We start from the raw sequence: 21,952 nt of genomic DNA, 5'->3' as shown, positions 1-21,952 counted from the left end.
CATTTTATCTGGCTGGAGTTGTCCAGCTGGCAGAAGATGGGCTGTGTTAAGCAAGAGATGGAAGTCTGTTTGCTGCTTTAAAAAAAACATGTACTCCTGTCACAAGGTGAACTGAACCACCATCCCTGTTGGCCTGGGATATCGGGAACTTATCTTCCCAAAGCAGTGCTGCAACTCAAATACATTAAGAGCTCATTAAAAGGGGGGCAGCAGTCAGGCAAAGAATGAACATGTAAAGATGATGCTTGCTTCTTTTTTTAAGGTGTGGGGGGGGGGGAGGCAGGAGGGGAAGGCCAGTGGCTGAACCATTTTATTTGCTAGAATAAAGAATGGAAGTATTGGAAGCAAGCAAGGTTTATGTTGCAAAACAAGGAAGCTGAAGTGACTTCTCAACGTGAAGACCTGATACACCAAGACACAAAAATTACAGATGCTCTTGTGTTATATCAAAGGCAGTTTCTGGTATTTGTGGGGACATAGTTTATTGAAATTCTGCAGGCATAGGAGCCAGCTATGGCTTTCAAATAATTTGCTTCATATTCATTTGTAAAACAAAGCCTTTTAAGATGCGGGAGCACAATGGTCTTAAGAAAAACAATGGCCTCAGTAAATCTGCAGCAAGTTATAAAAACACAAAGGACATAGGGAAAAGCGTACGGATACTTCTTTGTAACCAACAAAATATACCAACTACTGAGAAAAAATAAAAATAAGTTGATACTGCACTTCTGTGAGCATCAGAATGCAATAAAAACATACACTTTGTGAAAGTGAACTAGCGATAAAGTAACAGACAGGCAAGAAAGTAAAAAAGTTTTTTTTTAAGGCAACCCAGACAACTGCTTACAAGCACATTATATGCATGTTCCACCTGATTGAGTAGATTTCTGTCTTGATTGCTAGTACAGGAAAGATTCTTGCATAAGCAGCTCATAGAACTGAAATTATAAGCATCTCACTGTGAAGCGCAAAATAGCCAAGACAAGCCCTAGACAATGGCAGTCACATGGCAATCCTTGGCTTCGTCCAGGAAGAGGGTGCTGAAGACATCGTTGAAGAAAGTCGGGTGATACCTGCAGGCTCTCTCGCAGTCAGGGTTAAAATTCACCTCCAGAATCTGAGGCTGCATAAACCGTTTGCCTGGAAGACAGACAGAGATAACTCAGTAGTTTTACTGAGATACGCATGTTAAACACAAAGAGGCTTCCCCAACATGGAACATACCTTCTCCTCTTACCCTTAGCACTTGCGTAGCACCTTGGACAGCTCTCAGAGGACCATTATGAGGAGCCCTCCTGCTGGAGGAAGAGGAGGCGGTGGCCCAAGGGCACCGAGAGATGGGAACTTCTCCAGGGGGCAGGGATGGTGGGTGGTTGCCCAGAGAGGAGGGCCAGGCAGAAAAGGAAAGCTTCCCACCTGCTGCACATCCCAATTTATTCACTTGCACTCCAGGAGACCCTTTCAGCTGGCAGTGAAGAACTTTTTCAGTATGAACCCCTTTACACACAACGTTTGAAGACTCGCTGCTCTGAAACACAGCAGTATCTTTCCATTTATGGGTGAAAAGGCCTTTGTCCAAAAAGTGACCCCTTTAAAGGCAATCCCAGGAAGTGCTGGAAAAGGTTCTGCTCTTTAGCTACACCAAAGCTATAATGGCCACTAATAAAAGCAATTAAATCTCTTTTCTGGTTTCCCAAATTTCTGAAGAGCCCTAAAAATACAGTGGTACCTCGGGTTAAGTACTTAATTCATTCCGGAGGTCCGTTCTTAACCTGAAACTGTTCTTAACCTGAAGCACCACTTTAGCTAATGGGGCCTCCTACTGCCACCAGAGCACGATTTCTGTTCACATCCTAAAGCAAAGTTCTTAACCCGAGGTAATATTTCTGGGTTAGCGGAGTCTGTAACCTGAAGCGTATGTAACCCGAGGTACCACTGTATGCAATACAAAAAGGACAAGACAGAAGGAGAAATTACCGTTGCTGGATGTATCCCACTTAAGCATCAGGTCAATGGCATAAACGGCTCGTGAGGATGGATAATCACAGATGCCAAGTGGTGCAGGCTTTGCACAAGCAGCTTGGAACAGTTCAGCAAATGCCTTGAAAATATCGTCCTGGCAACAACAAAAAGTCACATTTACAATAAATGCAGGTGTAAGAGCAACAAACTTTAACATTATTTCCCGAGGTAATTTGACTGGAGATGGCGGGGAATGAAACCCAGACCCGTTTCACACAAAGCATTCGGCTCTCGGACTAAATTGAGACTCCTTCCTTTTGCTCAACTCAAACACTTGTCAAATAATAACAGAAGCATTTGAAAGGGAGGCAGTGATGGAGTCTAAGCGACCTTACTGATGACTATTCCTGCCAAATTAGCACTAGACACAGGATGCAACCATGTGAAATCTTGAACCACTACTGAAGCCACAGGGGGGAAATAATCTCAGTACGTATAATTAGAACCACCTGTGGCCCATTTTATGGAGTAATGACCTATGTGTGAGAGACATAATCATGATAATAAAGCAATCTATGGCAGAAAAATGAAGCTCTGGTAATTTTTTACCACTGAGAGAAAAAAAATTAAATTACTGAATCACAGGTGCCTTACTTGCACAGATTTCCAAGAATGCTCAGGATACTGTTTCTCAAAGAGAGGGATAAATTCATCGTAGTGGATCTGAAAAAGAAGAGACCATTTGGTTAGCAAGGTATTCTTTTAAGCATGATCACGAAACTTTACCAATTTTCACCTCTGTCCTCCTTACAACCCCTCTACAAGTTAGGATCCAGTTCTTGCAATTTTACGTCCCATATTTGAAGGCTGCTTTCTCTTCCACACCCCATTCTGAATACTCTTGTCGTAAGAGCCCATAAAACTTAAGTCTCCAAGGGAAACTGTCAGCCTCAGAAGGCGGAGGGTGAACTCCAGAGATGGGGAACCTGCACTCCAACAATATAGGTGCAACGCCCATCACTCTTGTCAACTGGGGCTGGTGGGATTTGGAAATCCCTTCCCTGGAAATATGGAGGCTCACATAAGGCTCCGTTAAATAGGTGAAAAGCAAGGCTGGTGCTTGCATGAAGCAGGGCGAAGTGATTTGCCTCAGGTGCCAGATCCGCCCTGTCATTGTGCCACTACCGGCCTCACCACGGCTTCACCTGAGCCCTCGCCACTGCCTCATGGGTGCAGCTGCAGTGGCCGGGTATTGCATTTATAATCCTGCATTTGCTCCAGGCAGCCTATGGGAGTTTCCAGGTGCCCCCGCCCCACAAAAAATTCATATGTGTTTAGTTAGCTTTGGTAGGGTTGTTGCAGAAGGTGGCTTCAAATTTATCATTACAGTCATACTTTGGTTGTTGACCGGAATCCGTTCCGGAAGTCCATTCGACTTCCGAAAACGTTTGACAACCAAGGTGCAGCTTCCGATTGGCTGCAGGCGCTTCCTGCACGGAATCGGAAGCTGCATCAGATGTTCAGCTTCCGAAGAACATTCGCAAACTGGAACACTCACTTCCGGGGTTACAGTGTTCAGGAGCCAAAACGGACGAGTACCAAGGCGTTCTGGATCCAAGGTACGACTGTAATTTGTTGTTTATTACAATTCTATCCCACCCTTAATTCCCCAAGAAGCCCAGGGTGTCAAACAACCATGTAGCCACTGGGCTAAAGGGAGTCAGGGGCTGGTGGGCCACATTTCAACCCATCACACCATCTGGTCCACCAAGCTCTCCTTTTCCTGTATAATTTACTCACCTGTTTTAACGAGACTCCAGAAGCATAGTTCATGACTGTAAAATGCTTCTCATAATCATCCAAGTCATCAAGTGAAAACGCTCTGAAAAGGAAAAATGGATGAAATACAACATTCGTTCTTCATAAAATTCAGCAATGCCACAAGTCCAACCCTTCTCAATGTGTGGTAGAAGCTGCCTTCTTACCTATTTGAGAACCGTAGCCAAAACACATCATAAGCATACAGTCGGAGTGGCTTAACTGATCGCAACAACACAATGTAACGGATGTCAAATTTAACTAATCCCACATCTTCAAGAAAGAACAACACTGGGTTCTCAATGTACTTGGATACCACCTGAAGACAGAAGAATAAGAAACCCCAGGTCAGACAATTTCAACTTTGTGCTTCAAATATTTGTACCTCTCCTTCTGGCCAATGTTGGGCCCTCAAAGCAGCTTACAGTTACAACTTGTGTAAAAAACCGCAACACGATTGAGAATAATTGTGAGATCAACCACTAAAAGCAAAGTGAAGGTGCTGCACACACAACAGTGAGAGTACGCAATCTCCCCACCTCACAATGAACCTGCCAAATGTAGACCTGTCTCTTTTCAGGCTTATAAATAAAAAAAGAATGTGCTCTCCTTTTTTCAGTTTTGTTTTCCTTTAAGCAAGCAAAGCATCTGGAAACCAAGCCTTATGAGGAACAGTTGAGGGAAATGGGTATGTTTAGCCTAGAAGAGAGGAGACTGAGATGAGATATCATAGCCATCTTCAAATATCCAAAGGGCTGTCAAATGGAAGATGGAGAAAACTTGTATTCTCCTGCTCCGGAGGGTAGGAATCGAACCAATGGCTTCAAGTTACAAGAAAGGAGATTCTGACTGAAGATCAGGAAGAACTTTCTGACAGCAAGAGCTGCTCAACAGTGGAACAGTCTCCCTCAGGAGGTGGGAGACTCTCCTTCCTTGGAGTTTTTCAAGCAGAAGTTGGATGACCATCGGCCATGGATTCTTGCGATTCCTGCCTTCCAGGAGGTGGGATTGTATGGTCCGGGGGGGGGGGGGGCCTTCCAACTCTACAATTCTATGATTCTATGCTAGAATTTCATGCAGTTTTGACTCAAAAGTGATTTTTTGCACTGCACTTAAAAAGAACTTATGATTCTAAGGAACAAACCGAATATATCACCAAGTATCACCAGAAATTATGAAAACCATTTGATGTAAGATTACCTGGTTGCCTTGGGCTGCAAAAAGGGTACGTAGATACTTGAGTTGAAAAAGGTGTGCATTAAAAATTTAATGCTGTAAACTGAATAACCAGTCTAGGAAGAAGGAGCAAAACACTTCTTGATGTTTATACCTAGGTGGTATCTTACTTCTCAGCAAACAGTGTGGTAGCTAAGGCATAAAGTGGCAATTACCCAATGTTTATTACCGTCAAAAATGTACAGACATATGGGCTGAAAGAAGCCACTGGAAAAACACTTCAAATGTTGTAATGCAATGACCACTGCTAAACATTGCTAAACATTGTACAGTGGTGCCCCGCAAGATGAATGCCTCGCAAGACGGAAACTCGCTAGACGAAAGAGTTTTCCGTTTTGGAGGTGCTTCGCAAAACGAATTTCCTATGGGCTTGCTTTGCAAGACGACAATGTCTTGCGAGTTCCTGCTGGTTTTTTCCCCTTTCCCCCCCTTTTTCTAAGCCGCTAAGCCGCTTATCAGCTGATCCGACCAGCAAATAAGCCGCTAAAAGTGCTAATCCGCTAATCCGTCAATGGGCTTGCTTCGCAAGACGAAAAAACCGCTAGACGAAGAGAATCACAGAATGGATTCTTTTCGTCTTGCGAGGCACCACTGTATGCAAGTTTAACATGAACAACGAAGATTGTGTCACAGTAAAGACATCGAGAACCTTTTTAAATGTAAAAGGAAAACGACAGTGAGATGCTTCAGGGAATAAGAAGCTATGCTACAAAGACCCATTTTGCTCTGACCTTAGGGATGCTCTCTCTCTGCCTGATGATGTTGTTAAGACTCTTTGTGATGTGGGTGTCCAGGCTCCTGGCCAAATTCCACGGTTTGCATATCCAGTGGTTGTCCTCTTCCCTACAGTGGGCCCAAGGAAGGAAGGAAAGAGCAGGCGTTTGTCCATTGCGTGTTTGAATGCAAACATTCTCAGGCAAGAATACTCTACTCTGGGCTGCACAACTTGTGATTCACCAAGACAAATACATGTTCTGCTTAGTCCTCCTCATTTCCTCTTTGATCAAGAGATGCCCAACGGAAGAGGCACAAAGCACAAATGGATGAAAGATGCCCAACAGAAATGGGTTCATCAAGCTATGCAACAGGCATAGCAGGTGGGCTGTGTGGACCACAAGTTAGGCAGCCCTCTTTACACCCAATGATTATATTATATTGGTTTAAACTGAGACTATCATCTGATTTAATTCTCCCTGTGTTAGGTGAATGAATTTGAGCACAGAAATAAATAAAATAACAGTGCTGTTCAACTTCTTACTGTTGGTCCACAGACAGCTTTCTGGGTCATGTGGTCAGCATGACTAAACCACTTCTGGTGCACGGAGGACCATGACGAGTGCCAGAGCACACAGAAACGCCGTTTACCTTCCCACCACAGCACTACCTACTCACACTGGTTTGCTTTTGAACTGCTAGGTCGGCAGAAGCTGAGACAGAGCAACGGGAGCTCACCCTGTTGCGTGGATTCAAACTGCCAACCTTCTGATCGGCAAGCCAAGAGGCTCAGTGATCTAGACCACAGCGCCACCGACTCCTCTTGCTTTTTACTATACATCATATGGAGAATGTGAGGCCATTAAAGTAAGTAACTATAAAAACTAAACTGATCAAATCAATTAGAAGTTTTCAGCCACCACCCTTTTAACAAACAAGCTGAACTGAGATACATCTACACATTGCCAAAATTTATGTGTTTCTCAGCTTAGGGTTTTTTGTTTTGTTTTTAGAGATACCATAGAAGTATTAATCACAATGCAAACATAAAAGCTACCACTCATGGTTAGGAAAAGGCAGCCACCTTTCCATTACAGGACACTCCTCTACTCTTAGAGCCAGCAATTAAAAGTTGTTCTCCCTAATTAAAACTGGCCCTCTCAAGTAACTAAGTACTAAAAGCTTTCGTTCAGGAGTATGAAGGGAAGGTCACTTTTCCCTTTCTGGTGCCACATTACTTTGAGGATGGATCTGCATGCCAGCAACAGATGAGGCCAGAGGAAAGCAATGGGTGGAGGGGGGTTCATTCCACCTCTTACTTCTCCCTCACCCCCAGTTACGTGATTCCCACAGGGGTGACCCAGAGAGCCAGAGCAGACAAAGAGGGTGGAATTCCACTATAAAGGTAAAGGGACCCCTGACCATTAGGTCCAGTCGTGACCAACTCTGGGGTTGCGGCGCTCATCTCACTCTAGTGGCCGAGGGAGCCAGCTGGTACTGGTCATGTGGCCAGCATGACTAAGCTGCTTCTGGCGAACCAGAGCAGCGCACGGAAATGCTGGTTACTACTACTAATAATAATAATAAATTTTATTTATACCCCGCCCTCCCCAGCCAGAGCTCAGGGCAGCTAACACCAATAAAATCACAGTAAAAACATAATAGGAATTTATTTTTTAAAAAATACAGGTTAAAATGCAATTTAAAGTGCAACCTCATTTTAAAATAGTTGATAAATCAAGACCCTAAGGGGAGGGAAACATAAGGGTCGGACTGAGTCCAAACCAAAGACCAGGCGGAATAGCTCTGTCTTGCAGGCCCTGCGGAAAGATGTCAAGTCCCACAGGGCCCTAGTCTCTTGTGACGGAGCGTTCCACCATGTCGGGGCCAGTGCTGAAAAGGCCCTGGCCCTAGTTGAAACCAATCTAACCTCCTTGAAGCTCGGGACCTCCAAAGTGTTGTTATTTGTGGACCTTAAGGCCCTCCGTGGGGCATACCAAGAGAGGCGGTCCCGTAGGTACGTGGGTCCTAGGCCTCATAGGGCTTTAAAGGTCAAAATCAGCACCTTAAACCTGACCCTATACTCCACTGGGAGCCAGTGCAGTTGGTAAAGCACTGGATGAATGTGATCTATCCACCTGCCAGGACACCTGCCAGAGCAGTACCTATTTATCTACTTGCACTTTGTGCTTTCGAACTGCTAGGTTGGCAGGAGCTGGGACCAAACAACGGGAGCTCACCCCATCTCAGGGATCTGAACCGCCGACCTTCTGATTGGCAAGCCCTAGGCTCTGTGGTCTAACCCACAGCGCCACCCTTGGGATTCCACTATAGTTTCCACTATTTCAGCCACTATTGCACTTTATCTTGGCACATAAAATTAGGGATACTGACTACAGATGCAAATTGTTATTTCTGTGCAAGAAGCAAGCTGGACTCACCTCCTTTCGCGCTGCTTAAAGTAACTGATGAACTGTGGTAATTCTGTATGGAGATTAAAGGTGCGGGGCAGCCATTTTGGCCCCTCTGAGCCCCCAATGCGCCTTGAGATGGATGCCAGACAATCCTTCACGGTCAAGAGGTTTTCGCAAGGAAACTGATTCAGCATCACGTGAGGCCTTTCCTCACTCAGTTTCCTACAAGACAAGGGATGCATTTAAAAACAGAGAGCTGCACAGCCGAATATACGCATATTGAACAGGTAAGAAAAATTGTTACTTGCAGGGAAATAGCTGTGTAACCTGAAATCTTTGAAGTGAGAGAAGTTGTAGAGAATGTCAGCTTCTTGCTCAGAGTCCGTAAATTCAAAACGGGGGTGAGTCAGATTCTGAAGGACCTGTTGGAGGTCTGTGTAAACTCTGGTTTTAAAAAAAAGGGGGGAGGGGAGGAAGAAAATATATGAAAGAAGCTCTCAGGAGGGAGGCATATGGAGACTCTAATAAATAGCGTTGTTGAAGTTCCTGAGAAGTATTGCATTGGCACTAGGGAAAGGGCCACACTTGTGAGACTTTTCAGCCCCCACACATCCTGCAACCCAAGCCACACATTCCTGTCTTTTCTAGACAATTATAGAAACATATTTATTGACACTGCTATATGCCAACCTTTATCATTATGAGAATCAAATGCACAACACTATCAATTTAAAACAGCAATAAAAAATCACCAGTATCCATACATACACACACACACAAACACAATTTCAAAATTCACCATTACCCTACCTGGATGCAAAACCCACAGTACGGGGTAGAGACTAACCAAAATGTCACAAAAGAGCGAGCAAACTTTTGTGTTCCCCGGAACTCTTTATTAGGCAAGATGTTAAACCAATTTTTAAAAGTTGGGGCATAATATGTGCTGGGATAATATGAAAGCAACAACACTTGCCAGTTGTACCTAGATAATACCGTTCAAAAAAATTATTATCCAAAAGGTAGCTGCTTATTTAAATAAACCTAAAAGTCACTTTTGGAATCGCTGAGTTTGGAATCGCTGAGGCCCCAGTAAGATATAAGTACCACCTTCATCGTGTAGCAGAAATATGTTACTGGAAATTTAACATGAGATCACATTGCTCACAATATCACATCATCAAAACAAGGAAAGTTCACTAGATTTAATTTGTTTTAAACATGACTTCATCATGAATGTGTTGTCCCCCAAGTGTTCCTTATAGCACGATAAGAAACCATGGCCTATTTCTGTTTCCCCTCTTGGGGTTTGTTACAAACAAACAAACTTAACTTTGGACAATATGACAAACCATGGGGGCGGGGGAAGCTGCCCGAGGGCCTGGGAAGCATGTACACAAATGTACCTGTGGGAGGGGGTTGTTTTTGTTGTTTTGGTTTAATTATTTACTTGTGTTTTATCTTGCATTTTATTCTGTGAAGCGCCAGGGATCCTTTGATGAAGGGCAGTATATAAATAACATAACATAACATAACATAACATAACATAACATAACATAACATAACATAACATGCCATTGTTCAAAATAAATTATGACTTAGTGCAATGAGCAAATAGGTCTCTAGTCTATTTAGAAGAATACAGTCATGCCTCTATAAAAATCTTTCCATTAAAACCTAAAAACCTGTACTCTTTTAAAAACACACATGCATATAGGCAAACACACTTTTTTCCTCAAAATGTACAAGAATGCCTGTGTGATGGAGAAAAGAGAGATGGATTTGCATTAACTCAATCTAGCACATACCACTTAACAGCTGTGAATAGGGAATACAGATTTCCAAACAGAGTGAAGGAAAAAGACATTCTGGCATGCTACAACAGCGGCTTGCTAGGCCACTATCCAAACATACTATATTTCTACTTAGAAGCAAACACCCATAGTTGTGTATTCAAAAAACCTGCTCTCTCACTGTTGCTGTTTTTTCAGTTAACTAGGAAGCAAAACATTGGCAACCCTCCTGCAGAACAAACACACCGAACTTTGCAGGCTTAGTAATGTTTTCCTTTCTCTGCAATGACTCATCTTCTCCCTTGTTTTTACTGCAAGAATTAAAATGGTTCTCTTGCTAGTACAGTATTCCTTACTGATATAGCCTCTCTTTAAAATGCATTACCTTCTTGTTATTATTCTCCCCAGGGTTGGACATGAAGATTCACATTAACAACCTATAATCTCTACAATTTTACACAAACTCATCCACTACAATTATTTGAAAGCAACATTATTCCTCTCTTTTCTGCATCACATTGAACTTCTCCTATATAAGCAGCAGAATCCTGGGCTAAATGTCACAGTATACAATAAATGGAGCTAACTCTCCACTGCTGAAAAACCACTCACAGAAGTCATACGTTTGTTGCAAAACACACCATTTGGAAATACGTACTTGAAGATTTTGTTTTTGTCATAAACAGGAAGCTTTATTGGAATAGGAAGTGTCTCCTTGTTCTCACTTAAGATGGCCTAAAACAGAAAACACCACCAGTGTTATGAAGATAATTTATACTGTAGAAGACACAACAGTTTCAATTGTGGTGAGGACAATTTGCAGGCTGATTCTCACATATATGCGTTGACTCAGAAGGTAAGTCCTACTGAAATGCAGCAAAGCGCAGAAGTCAGAAAACCCAATTAAAGATCAATTTTGACATAACACCTCAGTAAAATTCCTTGGTCATCTAGTTCTGCTCTCACTCAATTCACCCTCTTCCAACTCTATCAAGCTGTATAAAAACCCGTCAGACAAATTTTGCTTGGATTATTTAGCAGTTTGGTGCTGGAGGAGACACTCGAGAGTCCCATGGACTGCAAGAAGATCAAACCTCTCCATTCTGAAGGAAATCAGCTCTGAGTGCTCACTGGAAGGACAGATCCTGAAGCTGAGGCTGCAATGCTTTGGCCACCTCATGAGAAGAGAAGACTCCCTGGAAAAGACCCTGATGTTGGGAAAGATGGAGGGCACAAGGAGAAGGGGACGACAGAGGACAAGATGGTTGGACAGCTTGATTTATTATAATAAATCTAGGCACCCTCTATGGCAGGAATACTGGGGTGGTGAACCTGCAGCCCTCCAAATGTTGCTGAACATCTGTCATCCCCGACTCTTGTTTGTGGCTGATGGAAGCTGGACCCCAACCACTCTGGGGGGCCACAGGTGCCTCACCCCAGTCCTAGGGAGAAAGGACGTCAGCATTTTGTGATTTAAATGCTGAGTATTAAATAACAATTAGTCAATAACAACTTCAGAACCCTTCTGGGATTGGTCCAAGTAGGGAAACCACACATTTGAATGCTTTCTCATGTAAATGTCTCCCTGCACATGGATAACTAGCAGAATAAAGAATGAATACTAAACCAGACATTATCTCAGACCTGCGCTGGTTTTCAATGAGCACCGAGGACGTTGTGTGTGGAGTCAACACACAAATGCAACCCTACACCAGCTGTCTGAAGTATATCATCCCAGCAGCTATTCCCCCCCAAGCGTTTTTCTGAACCTATAAAGCTGTTACACCTATAATGCTAGCGGTCTCCGAACAATGGTTGGGAGAGTGAGTGTTCTGCAAATCCTCTCCCTTCTGTAGTTTGCACTGAGTATGGCGCAACAACGTACACAACTGGATTAGCACCAATGGAGATGCAATTTATTTATTATTCCTTTATTAAATTTACCACCCGCCTTTCCTTTTAAAAGAGACAAGGCAGCAAACACCTCTGTACTTAAAAACACACACACTAAAAATAAAATAAAAACACATTCGAAGTATTAAAAGGGATCTAAAAACAACACAGGGCAATAAAATATCTAAAACAAATTTAAGAACAGATGCAAACAAACCGCACGTCTGCATAATGCTACGTCATATAAGTCCGTGAAGAAGGGGACGTGTGAGCCCCCCACCTCTTAACTTGTCAGTTTGCATTTCTTAGTACAGAAAGTATTGATCTGATGTGTAGAGACCTTTCCTGTTCTGATTAGTTCAAGAGGGTTATATAGAAGGTTTCTTCTCTTTGTGAAAGAAAGTTTTCTTTCTATGTGAAAGAAACAGGAAGGAGGTTTCTGTTTGGGTTATTTCTGCTGGGAAGCTGAGTACAGCTGGTTTAAGCTGGCTTTGTTATCCTTTCTGTCAAGGTCGTGCTGACTATAATAGTCAGGCCAGGAGGAGTCTGGGTCTCTCTCTCTCTTTATCTCTCTTTGTTCTTGTGTTCTGTTTTTTGTATGCTATAGTGTTAAGGTTTAGTCTTATTATAAGTTTGTAAGTTTTATTGTAAGTGCTGCAACTGGATTTCTTATATTCTGGATTTGTGACCATTATGCTTATTTGGCTTCAGTAGCAAGTAAAAGCTCTGATGGATGAAGTACAATTGCCTCTGGTCTATTTTTCTGAATCTCTGCTACGTGTTTAAGTTTCTTCCTGCTCCCCCCTTCATGGCTGATATAACTATGGTCAGGAGATCGGCTTTAGTCCCCAATATTTTAATTTTACTTCTGGTGAGTAGTATTGGAGCCTATGTGTATAACAGATAAGTGCAGAAATAGTTGATACCGATAGCAAGTTACAGTAGTTCTCTGTAACAAACCAATCCGGTTAAAGATAAAAAATTGTACCCGGTAGTGATCATCTGATGGCTCTGCAGTAAAAGAGTTGATCTCCAAAACATCATTGGGTAGCCATGGCAACAGCCGACACCTCCTGATTAAGCGATCAGTTTCCCCATAGGCAAAGTCACGGGTCACTTCCTCTGTAAGAAAATGAAAAGTTGTAGGTATTTTTTGTACACTTGTTATCAACTCAGCGTCGTCAATATGAATATGCAATAGCTATGCATAAACGGAGATTAATAAAAATTGCAGAAAATTTCCATACATTTAAAACAAACAAAAAATCACAACACAGCCTCGACTACTAATTCACCCGTCCTCTGAAACAGTCACTGGGCCAATGTAGGCTTGATTTGGCTTGCAAGACTGCTTTCCCCAAGCCATGGCCACCTGCTGAAATCATCAACTGATCAATACTGATAGGAAACTCTGCTGGTATCAACTGCACTAGGGAATTCCCAATCAGCAGCTCCCCAAGAAAAGCAGCAGCTCCCTTCCAAAAGGGAGCCTACGAGTCCCATTTTTGGCAGGGATCTTCTTCCGTAACCCAGCTTGAAGTTCCTTTGAAGTTGGGTCACCTGAAGTCATGGTAATGTTACGAAACTGAGAGTTGGGTAGCTGCACCGATAAGTGGTCCATGGGGAAGCTCAGGACGCGGCACAGTCGCCGGATCCTTTTCATCACCCTCTGCTCTTAAAAAACAACAGTGCAGAAGCGTCTTGCACGGAAGTCTTCTAGGCAAAGAGAACACTGACTTACCCAGATAGCACACCTAGTGCACAGATACACTTACCTCCGGTCTCAAGGTCCCTTAAGGGCCAGAGAACTGTATAAGCAATTTGTTGCCGCATGTAAAATAAGGGGGCTGTTGCAAAAGTGGGCTCATCTGAATGCTGGATTCGGGATCCAAATTCATCCATAATGTACCACACAGGGACCTTCTCCTCTGCAGTCTGCACAAGAAGAACAAACTCAGTCATGTGTTATAAAAATGACTGTAACATCTGACTTTGGGGGGGTGTTTCTGCAGGACTGCTGCTCGACTCCTTGGCAGTTACGCTATGGAGTCTCACAGGCTCTGGTGTCGCCCCATGTTATTTATATCTACATGAAAGGCTGAGTCAGGTTGTTCAGAGGTTTGGGGTGGGGTGTCTTTAATAAGCAGATGATACCCAACCTGTTCTCCATTTCAACAAATTAAGCAGAAGCAGAAAGTGCTAAATCTGTGCCTGTGATGTCAAGTATCATTGATTTGCACCTGGGAAATGCTTTTAAAAGCTTGTTCTTCACAATCTCTTTATAGCTAGACCCCAGTGTGAGTTTCGGCTTTCCTACTACGGCCATACCCCATGTGACAGCTGATAGGTCTGGTTGTATTTCCACATTTCCTCCAAGACCTGAGTGACAGCTCTCTCATCCGGCACTTCTCCATGGAAGTCTATTCCCATCAGGTTGGCCATTCTGTGAAGCAGACCAGGGACCTGCAGAAGCTGCTGGCGGGCATGTTCAACGCGGTATGTCCAGGCATGGTCAATGAGAAAAATGCTTTGAAGGCAAGACAGGCCAGGTTAAGAGCAAAACACAGAAAACAGGTACACATGATGGCAGTTCATGATGAGGACTATAGACAAGACATTCTAAAACTCTGCCCTAATAACAGTCCAAATTAAAACTGCTGACGCCATGGTCACCTCTTACTGCAACTACTGCCACCTCCCCCCTCTCCCATTCCACCTTGCCATCTTTGATGCCATCAGTGCTCTCCTGCCAAAACCATTCATCTCTCTTGCTGCTTTGGCCATAAAACATTCATCCATAACTCTCCTGTCTGCTGCCGGATCCTGACAGGCGTCTTATATTTACCTTCAAAACCCTCCATGGCCTTGCCATTCCTCTTGTATTCCAATACAGCCTTATCTGTGTGCTTTGGCTTCCCAAAAATAACCTCTCTCCTTTCTCCCTTCCTGCTACATATGCTTGGAACTGCCTTCCAGAATACCCGAAGGCACCTCTTTTTCTTCCATCAAATCTCTCCTCAAAACCGACCTTCTCCGTAGATCCTTCAGAACCATCCCAGGATCCCCCATATTGTAACTAACTCCAAGCACACCTAACAAAAATAACTGCATGATCTACCTGTGCGCCTTCTGTTGCCTCTTCTTGCTCTGCTGTTTTGCTTGTGTTGCTCCAATGATTGCATATATCAGGCATAGGCAAACTCGGCCCTCCAGATGTTTTTGGCCTACAACTCTCACGTTCCCTAGCTAGCAGGACCAGTGGTCAGGGATGATGGGAGTTGTAGTCCCAAAACATCTGGAGGGTTGAGTTTGCCTATGCCTGGCATATATTGTAAGCCCTTCAGGGCAGGGACCTATCTTCTCATACTTTGTAAAGCTCATGAGCATAAGGGCACCCTGCAAACACAACATTCAGGTCGGCTTCAGAATAATGACTCACCTGTTAGAATTTGCCGCCTGAAGTCCCATTTCGTTTGTCACTATCACTTTGTAGCAGAGTTCATTTCCAGGATTTGAATTCCTTTTCAGTTCTCCCTCAAGTTCTTCATCTCCGTCATCTTCCTCTTCCACCTCCTCCACTTGCATTATCCCAAAATACTCTCCAGCATCAAACACCTGAAATTGTAAACAAGGATGAAGGGGCAAAGCCTTAAACTAGACCCAACGGACTGAGCATGGCCTTTAAAAAACGCTTTGAAAGTTAAGCATCAGTTAGGAGTTCACCACTATATAAGTCCAGTGAACGACATAGTACAGTGAGTTTAAGTCTGTAAGCGGAGAGACACCTGTATTTGGGAATATATTTCACTACCCCATAGTAAGGATGGTCAGTATCCTTATCTGTACATTGCAGGTGGTGCTGAGAAAATAATGGCTCCAGAGATCAGGGTTCAGAGATTTGCTCATTCTTGTTCTTTGGGGCTAAATACTTGTTCCTTTCAAGCATATTTAACTTAGGCCTCTTTTTTTTTTTAAGAGCTGCTTTGGGAGGTGAGGATTTGGAGTAGAGAATCAGGGGAAGCAAGAGGGACTTAAACCTGCTCTTACTTGTCCTTTCTCTGCTCCAAATCATCCCAAGTCTCCTCCCTTCACAACATTCAAAAAGTTCTGTTGGAGCCTTGGTAAAGGTGGAGAACCAACTGCCAGGTAAATGGCAAGAACCCTTTCCCTCCCACTTCCTTCGTCCAAAAGTGGCTATTGGGGCTTAGAGAACGGTTTCGGCCATTTACATGCAACTTGCATGCTCCTTATTTAATATACCACACCAACACTGAATACACAAGCGCTTGTCATAGATATTAGTGAGGCAGCACAGAGATCATGGTTAGCACCTAGAACTTGTCACAAATCTCTGAAAACACTGTTTTTAAAAAATAATACTAATTTTGTTCACACCTCAACAGCAGGAAGTTTCAGCCGTGTTATTCAATATTTATTATCTCTGCCATTTAGTTCACTTTCCAATGGCTGAGAAGCGATCTCATCCACAATGGCAGGAGAATATCACTTTTAACTCCAATAGGAGATGAAAAACATACATGCAGAAGACACGAAAACACATCCATTTGTGCCAGCTTCCCATCAGCCTTGAATTCACTTACAGCTCTCAGGTTGCAAATCAAGTGTCAACCTGCAGACTGACTTAGTAATCCACCATAAAAGAGGAAGCCAAACAATAAAACCGAAGTGCTGGCATATAACAGAAAACTAAGAAAATAACCTGATTACTCAGAAGGGCTGCAGCGATCTGTGGATTGATCAATTAACAGGGCAGCATTTTTTTAAAAAGTTAAAACATGTTTTATTACAAAAAACTATGGCCAGCAGTCACGTTAGACTGGCCTTTCTCAGGGATTCACCGATTATAGCTGGCCTTAGCAGAAAACCTGGTCACTTGGTTCCTGGTGCTAGCTCAAGAAGTGGGATTGTGTCCCTGACATTGCACCGTGCTTCCAATATGGCAAAGTACTCTTCTTGCTTTTCAGAACTACCAATTTAATCATATGAAACTAACCCTCATGCAAACAGTCCTACTGTTCAGATATATACCCTTAATGGGAAGGTCAAAAATGATTCTCAGCAGTTTAAAGGGGATGCGCTATTCTCAAACCAGCTGCCACCCCAGAAGCAACTTACTATTGTTGAATTGTTTAGAAAGAGTTGGCACTGGATTGCAAAAGCATTTTTTTTAAAAAAAATACAATGGTAAAAACATGCCAAAGAATAGAAAATAAGGATACATGTGCAGTGACATCCACATTTTTTGTTTTGCATCTTTATTTGAAAAGTTTTCCTTGGCTGACTGCAAGTGTGTGCCCCCTCCTGAATTTTTAAAAGGAAGTTAAATCTACCACAGAGCAGTGATTTTCAAACCGTGTCCCGTGTTCCCTAGAAGCTATTGGGTATTTTTCAGTGAAAAGATCAGGAGAACCTTGGCTGCCCCTATCTGAAAATCACCTTGTCCTTTATTTCTAATTCTCAGATACAGTGTAAAGCTGCAGAGAGTATCAGAAACATTCTGGAGCAATGTCTAACTGGCATGCCCCATGTAAACTGAGCGCTCAACTCCAACATTCCCACCAAAAATCAGCTGCAATACTGAGCAGTTCCTTAAATTCGTCAAGGTAGAAATGTTGAAAACAAAACACAATTCTGGAGGAAGTTTTCCTTTCACTGTATTTGAAGAGACAGAAGGTAAATTCTGTTGGACACGGAGTAATTTAAAAAGCAAGCTAGGCCACTACAGAACTATGAAAGTGTCAAACTGCTCTTCTGAAGTCATCGCAGCAAGATGGAAAGGTCCACAGGTTATAAATGAAGTGAAAAACATTAACTCATGGAGCAGCAAAAAATCACTGCTCAGATTTGCTTTTACAAGTACAGACAAAAAGGTATTTATATAAGCTATGCATGGCAATGACACACACTGGGATAAAGCAGGAAATAACTGAATGGGGAATAAGGGAAAGCAAGAAAAGCAAATTAAGAACCTAAGCCTACAACAAACATGTTTTTCATTCTTGTTTCACTGGGGGCGGTACAGGAAGTGGGTGGGGCAAGTTATCCAAAGTAACTCACATTTCATGTATTATTATTCATTCATGTGTGAATTGCCTTCCACATATATATCCCAAGGTGATTAACAAACATGCCCTTAAAAACAACTAAAATACAGTACTTGTTAAAACAGGACAAGAACAAAGCCGGATAGTCATTAGGACCAATGCCTAAGCCAATGCCTCTCATTCCTGAATTCAATAAAGTTGTGGCCTAATTCGCCCAATTAACCTTATATTATGGTGTCTCGTGTCTTTATTTATCCTGGTGGGGGGCGGGAACTTGCCATGCAACCAAGTATAGGTTAAACACAAAAGCAGAATCCATGGCTTGTACCCAGAACAGAATTTCCTGTGCCCTCTCAGATCTGTTATGAGGCTTCAACCACCCCGAGCATTGGGGGGGGGGCAGTCCTGTTGCACTGGCAGAGGTCCCTGCAAACTGGGACAACTAGTAGATATAACTTCATACTTTCTTCTTCTGCTGCTGCTGCTAAGGGGGCAACACAGCCTACATGGACTATACAGTATTGGCCCCCCCTATACAAACTTCATGATCTCTTGATATAAAATGGATCTTAAAAGAACTCAGACTAATAAATTCATTCCAGTCTCAGTGACAGAGCAGCAATAGCCCACAGTCAATTCAGACGTCACGTCAAACCACAATCAACATAAGCCACAGCTTTCTAAATTGCTTCATTCCAATTCATGCTTTAGCCATGTAGCTCTTGGGCGGAAAGCCATTGTTGACACTCAGGCAAGTGGGTACGCAATGGCAGCCTAATCTACCTTAACCATGGTTGATGGCAGGGATTGTCAAAGTAACAGCCATGGTCACCTACTCACTCACAGTGGCCTTTCCTGGTGCCCTGCCTGCTGAAATTTGGCAAGAAAGATGCGTTCATTCTACTGTAGCCAATAGCACAGGATGCAGTGTGTGCTTTGTGGAGGGGGCTGTGACAGTTTCTCCAGCTTGCAAATGTGTCCACAGGTCCCCAAAGGCTGGCAATCCCTGGCTGGTTGCACGTCTTAACTGAGACAATGCCAAAATGCTGGATGTTCAGTATTACACTTACCGCTTGATTTCAAAACACGGTAGTGTTTGAAAGAATTGTTAACTGTGAAAGTAGAGAGTCGAACAAGTTTTCTGCAGATGGGATTTAAAATTCTTTGTCACGTCTGCTCTTGGACTAGTTTCTTTCTCATTCTCCCTCCAATTTCACATGTTTTGCACAAGCACAATTGCTTTGTACTTCCAAACAGGGCTGCTGAACACCACTGTATTTTTATCATAATTACCTAAAGCCTTTACACTGCAGTTAAAAAACATGGACATCACTTGTCCATAAACAAAGGTATCAAGTTTCTATTCCACTACCAACATATTTCCTAACTGGAATTAATGCCTCCTCTTTGTTCCTTTCATCAGTTCCGTCAAAGAGACATACATCTAAACGCAGCATTTAGAACCAGGGAAGAAAATTAAGCCACCTCCAAAAAGAAAAACACAAGCCACTTTCAAAACAGTCCCCCCCCCCCGCCCAAGTTAATTACCAATAACCGCTCAAAAAACTTGGTAGGGAATCTCACCCCTTCATCAAACTCCCTTTCAACTCTCAGTCTTCTTTTGAAAGCCAGAAAGGGCAAGATCAAACAAGCCTTCGATTCTAAAACCAATCACCAAGGAAGCAACACAACAACACTCACCTAAGACCCTATTGAATTCAATGGGTCTTACAACTAGGGGGGCACGGTTAGCATTTCAGCCCAAAGCATCCCCCCCTTAAAGGTAAAGGGACCCCTGACCATTAGGTCCAGTCGTGGCCAACTCTGGGGTTGCAGCGCTCATCTCTCTTTATTGGCCAAGGGAGCTGATGTTTGTCCGCAGACAGTTTTTCCGGGTCATGTGGCCAGCATGACTAAGCCGCTTCTGGCAAACCAGAGCAGTGCATGGAAACGCCGTTTACCTTCCCGCCGGAGCGATATCTATTTATCTACTTGAACTTTGACGTGCTTTTGAACAGCTAGGTTGGCAGGAGTTGGGACCAAGCAACGGGAGCTCACCCCATCGTGGGGATTCGAACCGCCAACCTTCTGATCGGCAAGTCCTAGGCTCTGTGGTTTAACCCACAGCGCCACCTGCGTCCCCATCCTCCCTTAGAAGTAACCAATTTCAAATCAATTATGCTTACTCCTAAAATCTGGCTTAGTTGTTCACCATGATCCTTTAGGCTGAAGCAGTCGCAAGTGAGAGAAACAGGTCCTCCTCAAATTACTCGCAGCTAAGCAACTCCCCTATGAAGAAAGGTTGCAGGATTCAGTGCCAGATTTAGGGTGGTGCAGTTGGTTTCCCTCTGTATTTATGCAGGTACAGTACCTACTGAGAAAACCCATAATAGGAAACTGTACCAAAAGGAATTATTGTGAAAATAAAATTTAAAAATGGGGGGGGGGGAAGAGTGGCCAGATTTTGTCCTTGCTGAGGGTACCATATTCCCAAAATCTGGCTGTGCAGCGTTTCGGACTTTTTAGTTACAGAGAAAGTGAGCCAGAGGCTCCATGATAGAAGTTGACAAAACCATGCAGGGCGTGGGGAGAGAGGAGGGGAACATCGTTTTCCTCGCTGTCTCGGGGTCATGCAATGGACTATGGAAGGCGCTTCCCCCGGACACGGCGAGGCCCCCTGGGGCGGCGTGCAAGGGCTGCCGGGGGCGCGGAGCCGCGCGGGCCCGGCCCGGCCTGCCGCCTTGGATGCGGGCTCAGCTCCTGCGCGAAAAGGGCGCCGTGGGCCGGATCCAGCCTCCGCCCCAGGAGGACCCCCCAGGCTGCGCCAAAGCCTTGCCCGCCCGCCCGCCTCCCTTCCCGGCGCGCGCTTCCCACCTCGCTCTCCAGTTTGCGCCACAGGCTCTGCCAGTAGCGGGGCGGCACCGCCGAGGCGCGCAGCGCCGGCCCGTGCAGGGACACGAACGCCTTGTAGTCGTCGGCGCAGTCGCCCTCCATGCTGCTAAGGCGGCGGCGGCGTCGTCTCCGTCTCCTCCTCCTCCTCCTCCGGGCGCAGCCCTTCCTTCCGCCAGGCCGGCTGGGCGGGCGCGCGGCTCTTAAAGGGCCCCGGCGGAGGCGGAGGCGGCTTCCTTGGGCTGCGCGCCAGCGAAGGACGCGGGCGAAACCCGGAGCGCAGCAACGGGGCGCGCTTCTTCCGCGGGTGGTGGTTCGCCCCCGGTCCCCCCCCCCCGGCGAGCCCGAAAGGCAAGAGAATGGCAGCGTCGGAAGAGACCCGCCTCCCGCCGCCTGACTCACCTGCAGCCGAGTCCGGGCATCGCTCCCAAGACCCAGCGAAGTGAGGTGCAGAAGCCAAAGAGCCTGGCCCGAGTGGCGCTTTACAGCAGAAGCGCGTTCTCCTCCCACAGGCGGCAGCGGGCAACTGTCTTTGCCCCTCCTGAGAAACCCTGACTGGGAGAAAAGAGATGTTCATTTCAGGGTTTTATTGCGGACATTGAGCCCTGCCAGCAGAGAAGTCTGAATGCAACATAAAAAAAATTCCTTCCAGCAGCACCTTAAAGACCAGCTAAGTTAGTTCTTGGTATGAGCTTTCGTGTGCATGCACACTTCTTCAGATACACTGAAACAGAAGTTGCCAGATCCTTCTATATAGTGAGAAGGTGGGGAGGGGTATTACTCAGAAGGGTGGTGGGAATGGGAGATTGGCAGATAGCTGAGATGAGCCTGTTGACGACTCTTAACGACTGCAATAGGTCTTACAGGAAAAGGCAAGGGGTGAGAAGGTGAGAAACGGCTTAGTCATGTATAATGAGATAAGAATCCAATGTCTTTGTTCAGACTAGGTCTCTCCATGGTTTTAAGTTTGGTAATGAGTTGCAATTCAGCAGCTTCTCTTTCCAGTCTATTTCTGAAATTCCTTTGTAGCAAAACAGCTACTTTGAGATCTTGTATAGAATGTCCTGGGAGATTGAAGTGTTCTCCTACTGGTTTCTCTGTTTTGTGATTCTTGATGTCACATTTATGTCCGTTTATTCTTTGGCGTAAGGTTTGGCCTGTTTGTCCA

At 44.4% G+C, this 21,952-nt stretch overlaps 1 protein-coding gene across 2 annotated transcripts; it reads right to left on the bottom strand.

Annotated features, from left to right (window-relative positions):
- Positions 1–456: 456 nt before the first annotated feature.
- TTLL12 (tubulin tyrosine ligase like 12) lies at positions 457–20,927 on the bottom strand. Of its 2 annotated transcripts, none has more exons than XM_083503396.1 (14): positions 20,770–20,927; positions 15,270–15,445; positions 14,159–14,357; positions 13,606–13,765; positions 12,819–12,952; positions 10,596–10,672; positions 8,472–8,588; positions 8,172–8,366; positions 5,748–5,859; positions 3,948–4,099; positions 3,763–3,844; positions 2,617–2,685; positions 1,978–2,116; positions 457–1,140 (listed from the first exon to the last, which is right to left on the bottom strand). In XM_083503396.1, exons 1-14 carry the CDS (start codon positions 20,887–20,889, stop codon positions 989–991), a joined length of 1,884 nt encoding a protein of 627 aa, XP_083359522.1. In that variant the 5' UTR covers positions 20,890–20,927; the 3' UTR covers positions 457–988. The 2 variants fall into 2 exon arrangements, with proteins under 2 accessions (XP_083359522.1, XP_083359521.1); XM_083503395.1 differs by lacking the exon at positions 20,770–20,927 and adding an exon at positions 20,082–20,269.
- Positions 20,928–21,952: the final 1,025 nt, after the last annotated feature.

Source organism: Podarcis liolepis, assembly GCF_965112155.1.
Source record: "Podarcis liolepis genome assembly, chromosome: 5".
Lineage (NCBI taxonomy): Eukaryota > Metazoa > Chordata > Lepidosauria > Squamata > Lacertidae > Podarcis > Podarcis liolepis.
The sequence above is the reverse complement of the archived record's forward strand: the minus strand, read 5'-3'. Positions and strand labels throughout refer to the sequence as shown.

Excerpts from the sequence above, each read along its gene's own strand:
- TTLL12 (XM_083503396.1), bottom strand. The coding sequence starts at position 20,889 with ATGGAGGGCGACTGCGCCGACGACTACAAGGCGTTCGTGTCCCTGCAC. Across the intron at positions 8,367-8,471 it reads TCTCACTTCAAAGATTTCAG|GAAACTGAGTGAGGAAAGGC; the intron begins GTTACACAGCTA and ends CTTGTCTTGTAG. Across the intron at positions 2,686-3,762 it reads CTGGAGTCTCGTTAAAACAG|ATCCACTACGATGAATTTAT; the intron begins GTGAGTAAATTA and ends CTTCTTTTTCAG.